Source organism: Calonectris borealis, chromosome 2, assembly GCF_964195595.1.
Source record: "Calonectris borealis chromosome 2, bCalBor7.hap1.2, whole genome shotgun sequence".
NCBI classification, from domain to species: domain Eukaryota; kingdom Metazoa; phylum Chordata; class Aves; order Procellariiformes; family Procellariidae; genus Calonectris; species Calonectris borealis.
Genome location: NC_134313.1, coordinates 18917333 through 18929008, shown reverse-complemented (window position 1 = coordinate 18929008; position 11676 = coordinate 18917333). Strand labels below are relative to the sequence as shown.

The 11676-nt window shown below is 33.0% G+C and overlaps 1 protein-coding gene across 3 annotated transcripts in view; it reads right to left on the bottom strand.

Moving 5' to 3' along the window:
• Window positions 1-6478: 6478 nt before the first annotated feature.
• The window catches only part of CSMD3 (CUB and Sushi multiple domains 3), a 796263-nt gene continuing 791065 nt past the window's right edge, over window positions 6479-11676 (bottom strand). For all 3 annotated transcript variants that reach the window (XM_075141259.1, XM_075141260.1, XM_075141261.1), the window contains 2 exons: window positions 10530-10665; window positions 6479-9167 (listed from right to left, as the gene is read on the bottom strand). In XM_075141259.1, coding sequence (XP_074997360.1) covers window positions 9008-9167; window positions 10530-10665 — 296 coding nt within the window. In that variant the 3' untranslated portion in view covers window positions 6479-9007. The remainder of the gene's footprint in view (window positions 9168-10529; window positions 10666-11676) is intronic.

Below are 11676 nucleotides of genomic sequence, written 5' to 3'. Positions count from 1 at the left end.
AGCTGACCAATAGGCTATTCCATACCATATGACGTCATGCTCAGCGTATAAGGCTGGGGGAAGAAGAAGGAGGGGGGGTGTTCAGAGTGATGGCGTGTGTCTTCCCAAGTAACCGCTACGCGTGATGGAGCCCTGCTTTCCTGGAGATGGCTGAACACCTGCCCGCCGATGGGAAGTGGTGAATGAATTCCTTGTTTTGCTTTGCTTGCGTGTGCGGCTTTTGCTTTCCCTATTAAACTGTCTTTATCTCAACCCACGAGTTTTTCTCACTTTTACCCTTCTGATTCTCTCCCCCATCCCACCCGGCAGGGGGGGGTGAGTGAGCGGCTGCGTGGTATTTGGCTGCTGCCAGGTTAAACCACGACAATTTTATAATTCTGCTTTAAAAAAAATCATGCCATATTTTTATGAAGACCTTTATAATCTCTGTATTTTAAAAACTAATTTAGTCTTCTCAGTGTAATAAAACCACTATTTCAGACAACTACATCTTATCCTCCATGAACATAAAGGTACTTGCAAGTCATACTTCACACTTGTAATCTTTTAACACTAAATATAGCATGTTACTACAGATATTGAATACCCTTATTACCATAAGCATTTACATTTTGTAGTTATCTACAGACAACGTCTTTCTATAATTACAGCTCAATATGTGGTAAATATATTGCAATTTGAAGCAATAAATGTTTTATGAGGATCCACTACTTGCAAAATTGACTTAACCGTATAGGTAAATGAATCTATGAGTGTGTATATACCTCTACATATTATATATATAAAATATTTATTATACTATATACAATATAACCTTCAAATTATATATATATACAATGTTATATATAGTAGTATAGTAGTTAGTATAAGTATATAGTACATAGTGTGTATATAGTATATATAGTATATATTATATATATTTTGGTTTTCTATTAAAAAAACTAGGGAAAATTTCACCACCACTGGCTTGATTTTACATTAGATGTGTGCATGGATATATACAGTTTATGATTTATTATATAGTATATATATATATACGGTATGGGTATATATATACACACACAGTATAAATATATAGTACATATAAACTTCTCAGTATCTTCTTGACATGCTTAGGAATGATACCAGACATCTGCCTTAACTGGTTCCTTAACTACCAGCTCCTTAGCTTCCTTAATTGCTTTTGTCACTTTGCATTATTCTCTGGAGCCCATGGTGAGGAGAGTTGCTTTTTTCCTGATTTTTTCTTGTGCTATATAATCTCTTTCTCAAAGAGCAATTGGCAGTTCATCTTAGCTCATTAACATGTAGTAAGTATCAATTTCTTCATTTACAGGAAAGCTCTGTTACTCCAGGCCAAATGTATTATTTTTGCTTTTCACTAATGACAAAGTCCGTTATCATCTTATTTTAGAATCACAGACATAACTGATATTGCACAATTAGCCTTTTTTAGATTTGCTTAGAGACAATCTATATCATGTTGACATAGTTTCAGCATCCAGAGAAGATAATAAAAGGGCAAAAGCACAGTTACTTTATTGGAAATACAGTTTATTTAATCAGTCTTATACCTAATATAGGTCCTACTTCACCTGTGTCAATCTTAGACTTACTTACAAGCAATGTAAAAATAGCAGTAGTAAGTGCAGTGAGAGCTTTTCATTCATTTTCTCTTTGTCCATCACTTTAGCGAGAAGTATCGTATTCTACATAACACTGGCAGCGGCAGACTGTCATGATTATATATATAATTTAAAAATATATTTTACAAATACAATCAGAAGTATAAATTTGCAAGTCTCAAAATATTTTTACACTTTGATGTTTGTTTAAGAGATACAATATATTATTTTTACCTTAATAAAAAATAAAGCCCAGAAATGCTATCAAAATTATGTAAATCATAGTTTTTAGCAGGTCATTAAGATAAGATGGACCCTGTTCACAATGATTTTCTAATTTCCTGTCCCCGAGAGTTGCTCTACTGTCCTGGTTTTGGCTGAGATAGAATTAATTTTCTTCCTAGTAGTTGGTATAGTGCTGTGTTTTGGATTTAGTATGAGAATAATCTTGATAACACACTGATGTTTTAGTATTGCTAAGTGGTGCTTATAAAGTCAAGGCCTTTTCAGCTTCCCATGCTCTGCCAGGTGCACAAGAAGCTGGGAGGGAGCATAGCCAGGACAGCTGACCCAAACCGGTCAATGGGGTATTCCATACCATATGACGTCATGCTTAACATATAAGGCTGGGGGAAGAAGAAGGAAGGGGGAATGTTCGGAGTGATGGTGTTTGTCTTCCCAAGTAACTGTTACACGTGATGGAGCCCTGCTTTCCTGGAGATGGCTGAACACCTGCCTGCCGATAGGAAGTAGTGAATGAATTCCTTGGTTTGCTTTGCTTGCGTGTGCGGCTTTTGCTTTACCTATTAAACTGTCTTTATCTCAACCCATGAGTTCTCTCAGTTTTACTCTTCCGATTCTCTCCCCCATCCCAGCAGGGGAGACATGAGCAAGCAGCTGTGTGGGGCTTAAACCACAACATCTTCAAAACTTTTTTTGGATCAAAGAACTTTTCAAACCAGGTAAGAAATAACTTAACAGATAAGAGGTGGAGGAACAAAAGCTCTTGCCAAGTATGGGTGGAATGAACAGGTTAAGCTGCTCTGAGGGCCTGGAAGGTAAGGTAACATCAGCCTTATATTACTTATCTGGTTTCAGAATCACTGATCAAATATAACACCATTTAGCTTTTTAATATAGAACATCAATCTATTATTTTATGCTTTCCCAAACTCCTTTTTTTTTTTTTATGGACGTTTACAGTTTTCTGACCACTTTTCTAACATCAACTTCTTTCTGAATGCACGAGTGAAAATAAAAGCAATAATCTTAGATATTCATTACTAAAATTGCACTACTGGGCAATTCTCTTGCATTCTCTTGGTGGGCTGACCATTAATGTGGTGATTCCCCAAGGATTTGTGAATTTTTCAATTGATATATGGGAGCAGAATCCTTCTGTGTTATGAATCTCTTAGAGAAGAGTTTATTCTTGACAATTTAGAGAGGTTGGTTTTATTTTTTATTTCCCAGTTTCTGAATTATAGCACTTCATTGTCTAAACTCTTATCACTGCAGAATGTGATAAAACACCAAGCAGAATGTCTCACAAGGATCACCACAGGAGACTTAGAGTGTTCAGATATAATCTCCTTTCATTTAAGTATTGGAAAAGAAGATGACTATATAATTAATTTGCCCCTACATAGCATCTTTTATCTTAGGAATATAAATTATTTTATCAGTAGTAGGTAATTGGGATCAAAGTTCACTCTGATAAACATTATGTATATTCTTAGAAATGTGGACATGCAGCTAGAGCATAAAATTCTGGACACTAGTTAATGTGGTTTAAGACGTTACCTTAAAATGGATGTGCAGCTCCTTTGATGGAAGTTACCTTCTCTTCAGTCTGTTTGGTAGCTAGGGCACTTTCTACAAGTGTTTTCTCAATATACTTCAGACAAAAAAGTATTTTGACCTAATCAGCCAGATAAGGCATGATTTTGTATGCAGGAAAGTATGGAGCACTGACAGATATTCACTAGATACTTTACTAATCGCTAGACAATGATATATGTCTTCAATATTCATAATTTTTCACAAAATGATGGGACCCACTTTTCAGAACTACTACTACACTTACTCCTGGTTGAGCAAGTCAAGATATTATGTTGCCATAGTTTCAGTATCAAAAGATAATAAATGAGGAACACAGCCACTTCACTGGAATATTTTTTTTATGTAATCAAATGTTCATTTAATATTGGTCCTGCTTAATCTTTGACACTACAAAATCATATGCAAAATTATTTGCCTGAGCTATTATTCATGGTACTTATTTTACTACATAAGGAAACTAAATTATGAATCATTTTTCCATTGTCCTAGCTGTCACTTAGGACAGCAGTACAAAGTAGATGATACAAAAAATGGTCAAACAGTGGGAAACTTAGTCTGGAACTAAAGATAAAACCAACTTAGTGCAGAAATGACAGGCCTTCATTTGTTTAAAAAATGTCAGCTGGAATTACACCAAGATTTTGGAAAATAAATAGATATACAGTACAGAAATCTTAAAACCAAATGCATTCCTAAATGTTATATCAGGCTCCCCTCACGTGAATACTCTCTTCTGTAAGATTTAATTATTTCATAGAGAAAGATATAAAAGGAGGTAAAGAATAGTGTTTAATTGCTAACCAGTAATACAGATTTTATTAACTTCCAGCTTTACCAGAAAACCAACCCAGTGCATCTTTCTCCGTCATGTTTGATTGAAGTTTTGGCGATCATATCAAAATGAAATCACAGAAACTCAGAAAAAAAAAAAAAAGAAGGAAATGTTGGGGTTTTGAGAGATGCTAAGTAGATTTTCTGTAGTACCATATAACACTAGTAAGACTACTAATAAAATGCTTATGAAAGGAGGTCTGAAACTTGGTTGCTGAGTTTACCATTGCTTAGGTGGTCCTCCTGAAGTCACAGACACTTCATCTACCTATATCAATCTCTACTGACAATCTGAAATCAGAAAATATTTTCACAAATTAATCTAACAAAGAGTGTGAGGGTTTAATATAAAAAATGATACAAGCCATATTTTTCTCCAACTCTGATAATCCTATAAAGAAGCATGCTACAACACATACTGACTTTCTCATTGTGGAACAGATCATCTTTTACAGAAAGAGCATGGACAGAAGCATACAAGGTAAAAAAAAGGTATATTCCTGCACAAGAGATCTATGCTTTACTCAGATATTGTAGTAGTTAGGTAATAGTTAGAGACTTACAACTGAATCTACACACTGGGATACAGATTTGCTGACCTATTTGTGTAGTGATTTCCAAGATTTTATATTCCCCACATTTCACTAAAATTGGAAAAAATGATGAATACTTCCTAACTCTTCAGCCAGCTGTACTAATCGGTTGAGATATAACATACACTTTTAAGGCCTAGAAAAGAAAAGCTGTCTTTACATTAATAGGTTAATGACTTGGGTATAGACTCACTTTACTTCCCATTAGCTCTCTATAAGATGCTATAAAATTTGTAGCTATCAATTTATTTCCTTGACAAGAACAGCTTCTTGTATTGTTGTCAAGGAATTCCTCCAGGATAAGATGTCTACATATTAATGCCAGCTCTGTTTCACAAACAAAGGTTAAGAAGTCAGACATTTTTAGCTCCATTTTATGATGGTCTAGTTGTTCTGAGTAGTTCTACTAGAGCTGCTACTTTGGTGAGTATAGGTAATACCGTGTGGTTTCTGGATTCCAGTAATGCACCAGATTGTAGTATGGCTTTAATGAGACAAAGTGGACCAGTTGGCTCTTGACATGCAGATAATGTAGAATTAAAAGAGCTCAGTGAATCTCTGAGACAGCTAGTCTCAGTGCTCCCAGTTACCCAGTTTAGCGGCTATTGGTTATAAAAACTTAAATAAAGTTTTAAATTTCAGTCCGTAGTATTGCAGAAGTTGCCTTAATCTTGAAAGGACTCACAGAGTTGCATAACAATCTCTGTATTCCCGCACATTTTCTCTGTGTAACGTGTTTGCTTGAATAATGTAGCCAAAGTGCTTGGAGGACAAAACAGTCTAATTAATGTCAGCTATCTTCCTGAGAAAAACAAGAAACAATGAATAGACTGTGCTAACCAACTCCAATCAAGCAACTGAAACTTGAAATTCCATATGCCACAGTGAAAATTAACCACTCTGCTACTAGAAAATCGAACAGTTCACACACAAACAATTTAGGAGTCAAACAGCTCAAGAACTACAGTAAAAAATAAAGAAACAAACAACCCCCCCAAAAAACAAAGTAAAACAAAAAAACCCAAACAAAACCAACTCAACCCAACAAAAAAAAAACCAATCTATTATGAATAGTTCATACTCTATTACAATGAAATCAGTACAATTCTTGAAAAGCACAAGCTGGATACTAGCTTAAGCATTAACAGAATTGTTGAACAAGTTCAATGTAAGTTTTATTTACTTTTATATGTTAAAACATATAATGCATAAACCAAAAAAGGAAGAGCTTAACTTCAGATTCTAGGTTGCATATGAAAGTTTGGCCACTGTGAAACAGGATTTTTTTTCTTTTCAGAATTAATTAATTTGCTCTAGAATCCCCCCAAAAAACATTAGTGCATGATCCTCACAATATCATTTTTACAATGACTCCTTGCTTCTCTTTCCAATGTATTTAACAACACAGTCTTCAGTGATTTCAACGTGGGCCTGAATGGGCCTTTTCAGTTTATAGAGAGCATCAAATTCACAAAAGAATATTAGACTTTTTTTTCCCCCAATTATCCTATAATAACATTTCAGATCAGGATTTGTCATCCACCTTCCATGCTTGCGAGCAAAAGGAGTAGTTAAAAGACAATTTTAATATTATAGTAAAATAATTAAGAACCTCCCCTCCAGTTTAATATCTTTAAAAGACAACACTGGTTTTTTTTAGTGCCAGAAAATACTATATGCACTGGTAGTACCTGTTAATATGTACGTCCTGTACATTTCTGCAGAAAGGTAGCAAAATTAATGTGCAAAGCAGGTTGTCTACAACCTTGAGGAACACTAAGGTTTTCTTTTTTTTTTTTTTTTTAAGTAAAAAAAAGAGGTTTTTCTGTGCTTTTTACTGGGTTGACAAGTACAGGCCTTTTTTTTTTGTAAATCTGCTTCTTCAAGTCAAAGAGAAAATTCATTTTAATAAATCGATAATTTTACACATTGTGCTCATTGGTTATTTGTGAAGTAATCTAAGTCTTGCTACTTCACCTAAAGTTCACAGGAAAATTCAGAAAAAAATAACATGTTTTTAAGACCCACAAAAATACCAAATTTGAATGATTAATTTGGTTAATTTCTCATCTTCACAACTGAACAGTTTAAAGCTCATCTTCCAAAGAAGAAACATGGTTAAAAAAAGCAATTGTCCATTTTTATTTTGTTTACATTGCACTGAAAATTTACATCATACTTTTACAAATCCTTTTTCATAAAAATATACTTCTTTACAAAAGTGTATGCATTAATATAAGAGGAGTAGCCAGTTGCAGAAGAAACATTTTAAACTATCTCAAATGTATTAACCTTAACATTAATGAATGAATCATAGTTATTGCAGTCATTTGAATAAACAAGAATAAATAACAACCAATGGTATAAAATATAAAACAGCATCCTTTTAGTAGAATACAGTTTGACAGAGTTGTATGGATATACAAAACAAAGTGTTGTAAAATGGTTTATAAGAAATTCATCAAACATTATAGAAATCCAAGCAGCAATCCTGGGTACAATGATTTTTGGTAGGCACTCTCTATTACGGTAATAAAAAGTTTAGATTTTCACGGAATTATTAATGTCTGAAAGGGACAATAACAGATAATTCACACTGGCTAACACACAGCATTTGTGAGTCATGCTATGAATGGAAGACAATGACCTACATCAAATAAATTACTGAGTTGTCACTGAATAATTCTGATATGAAATAACTGTAAAACTAAAAATTACATTTCCTTAGAAGCGATTCTGGAATGTCTAAAACTTGTATCTGAGGGCTGTGGAATCTGAATTGTCCCTAAAATGAAGGGATTGTCCCTAATAAAATCATGGCTTTATATATATATATATATATTTTTTATATATTTTTGTTTTCATAGCAGTACAGTAATATATTCAACTTTAAATCATTAGCTGTACGGATTTGTTTCCATAAAGTATGGAATATATAGATAAAGTAGATGTGAAAATGCAGTATTTCCAAATCGTAACTTCCTCTTGCCTTGTAGATCTGATCCAAAGTTCATTGAAGTCTGTTAGAATCCATCAACTTCAATGGGATTTCACCATGCTTTGTGCATGCACTTTGACAAAATGCATAAGCAATAAACTGATGTGATACGGTCTAGATTTAACTAGCATGGATTGAAAAATAGATTTTTAAATTTTTGATATATGGATTTGATTATTAATGTTACTGTAAACTGCACTTTTTAATTGGAAATATCATCAAATTATATTTTCATATTTGAAAAATATGTAAGATGGTCACACTTTTGAATGATCTTCAACAGTAAGGAATATAGCCACATGACAAAGCTCATTTCATACTCGTTTCTTGATTGCAAAATTTGTCCAGTTGTATGATTGACAAAAGAAATGTAGAAACATTACCATTTGTGGGTATTGTTAATGGAAACAGAGAAAAGGAGCTTGACTTGGAACATGAAAAGGAAGCAAGATGTGAAGCAGGGAAGGAAATCCATTAAATAAGAACCTGACATTTTAATTTTTCTTCTGTGATGTGAAAAGAGTAAGTTGTACTTGCTAATTTCTAAATATTACATCTTGGACTTAAAAAATTAATTGTTCTGTGAAAAATAAAACACTAAACGGGCTCAATAAATGAAAAAAAGGTATAAACTCATGAGAAAGATATAGCATATGACTGTTAAAGAGAAGTCAGTGATCTATTGTCTCCTGTAAGTATAGCTTTTCTTTTCTACCTATATCTTTTTTTTAACCCAGTCCCTCTATTATAGTTTTTATAAAGCACAGAAATACTAATAGTGGATGCTCCTCCAATATATGCAAATATGTTTTATGTTTTAGAATAACCTCCTTTTTTAAAAAAGCAAATAAACTGTGAGTAGCACTCATGGAGTGCAGCAATTTTTTTTAAAACTCTCCGTGGTACACACGAAGAAGAATTCTGATCCACTTTATGAAAAACAAAATCAAAACAAAATAACCACAACCCATTCTTGTCTATCATCCTCAGGAAAAGGTGACCCAGTATATCCTGAAAAGTGTGCTTTAACTTTTTTTTTTTTTTTTTTTAATCAGTGAACTGTGTGTGCACTTTGCTGTGTGTCAATTTCCAGATTTTGAAGACATATCATTACCACATTATACCATTGTGCAAACGGTGTTCAAGTTGGGGTCAAATCGTACCGCTTTCCCTTCCACAGACTTTGCATTTGTGTCATACATGGGGTTTTCAAAAGCAGCTTGTCCATTATTATTTTCATGTACAGAGCATCCTGTATACTGTGTTTTAGGTGCAGTCCTGTAGAAGAAAGACAGAGTATTTGTAACTGCATTTTTCCTCACTGACTTGATGTGATTTAAGAATCTGAACAGAATTCAGCTCCCAGTTCCAATTATAGGAGCTAAATATAACATCTCATTTTTTTTTACAGTATCTGTGCTAAGAATTAGTACTCGCTTTATCAAAGTTTAAGGGGTTTATGATTCATTTAAAATGGTGCTCACTTAAAAGCTTAGTTAACAACCTAAGAAGAGGTAGGTATTTCCACTTGGATGATCAGATGATAAATAGTTAAGAGTACAACAAAATCTTGTAAAGATGCAATAATTCCTCAGCCAGATGACTGAGACTTTCTTTTTCCCTTTGGAGGCTCAACAAGTTTATCAAGACTGAATTTACAGCTGAAACATTTTCTTTTTCACTAAATAATTCAAAATATCAAAGTTAATCACTTGAAAACGTTTCATCTATATTGTTATGCAAAATGTATACTGTATTGTAAATCATCAATATAAAAAATAAAGACAAGTGCTTATAGCATATAGTTAATAGCAAATGTATAAAAAAGTTACATGAACCTTTTTGCTTACTCTGAAGCAGTTCAAAAACAAGTGGTGCCATTTAAAAATGATGGTACATGTTTCAAACTGATATTATGCTGCAGAGTATTTAACATTTATTATTGTCAGGCCACCAGATGTAAATCACCATTTTGACAGCTAGTAGGCAATGAATTGTCTTGTCATTAAAGTGATTAAATATTCTTTAGTCATCTAATGCTTTAAAGCTATAGGAAAAGATTACTTGACACTAAATCCAAAGAACTAATACTGGTCTCAATAACATGAACAGAACTGTTGAACTTAGACTAGTGAAATTGAGAAGACTGGTGGCTGTGTAATATAATTGCATATGAACTAATAATTTCAGATGCAGAAACAGGTCCATAATAAAATCTCTCAATGACATAATACTTGCATATACTTGCAAGCCGATAAAGAGAGCAGACATTAAAATAAATTACTCAAGATATGACTCATAATTCTGTCACATGTAAAAAAAAAATACAGGCAATCTACTGGAAGTACACACAAAGTCTATTAATTATATTATTCCCCACATGCCAATAATTTATAGCATCCATTTTGTTGTCATAAAGAGAGAAATTTATAACATTTTAAATAGGTAGGAATGAAAGTATAGCACGGTACAATAAATTGATCTCTCAGACATTATGCCAGACCTTAATGGAGGTAGGAAGAACTGTCTACATGCATATTTTGCAAACATTTTGTGGTTTTACAGAAAACACTAATAAAGATTGAAGGCAAGAAAGACACCAAGTCATACAGGAATTCTATATACATAATTTGTACTTACCTTTGTTTATAAAGATAAAAGCCAAAACCAGCAAATATAAGAGCAAAGAAAGGCACAAGGATAGCAATGGCCACTGAACTACTATTTGTACCATGTGGTTGATTAGAAGAATTTGAACCCTCAGACATGTTAAGACCTAAAAAGAATAACAAGAAAAAACAAGTATATAATATATGTGTCTTGTTACCCCCACCACATAGTACTCCATAAAGTTCAGAATTCAATAATACCTTGTGATTGGCTCATCATAACGTGTTCAGCTGTATGCTGAGACTTCCTGGAAAGTAACTGTAGTGTGGTATACCATATTCTGATTAATAAGTGGATGCAAAATATCGGGAGAACAATACATATACTCTGTACAGTAAATATCTTACTGAATAATTCTGTATGGGATTCAAATTTTGGATGTTATTGATACCCATTAATGTACTGTGTTACAGAAAGTCAGATTTATAATAACCTATATGTTAGATTGTTTATATTACTGATTATATTTGTATATTTCAGAAAGAATAAATACTGCATGTATAAAAAACAAACATGATTTCAAGGAAAGGGTAAATCACCTGAAGAGGCAAACTGAAAATTCATCACATTGATTTCATTAGGTTTTGCTATTGATATATAGAGTGAAGGGGGTAGGAACAATTGCGAAGAGCTAAAGCTAGATATTAATGAAAAAATAAGAATATGATTTCCTGCATTGTTGAGGAACACATTATCTAGATTATCTACAGAGACAAGATATACACCTTTTTAATGTGAGGAAATGAATACCAATGCAGCTTCAAAGTTAATTTTTAAGCTTTGAACTGGACCTTTTAAGAATTGCATAGGTCATAATATTTCCTGACTTTCTTGATCTTACAAGGAAATATATAGAAATTAAAAAAAACCACCCAAACAAACAAATTAAAAGAAACGAACAGATAATCAATATACAAAAATATAGAGGAAAAATAAATTAATTATTGTGAGGAAAATTATATGGGAACGCAATCAAAATATTTTGTTTCAGAGTAGCCATTTTTGTGTTTGTGTGCATGAAATAATGAAGTGGTAAAAATGCTAAACAAAAACTGTTCAAGGATTGTAAATCTCTCTGTAACTGCATTATTGACTATATTAACTACAATTAATTCTT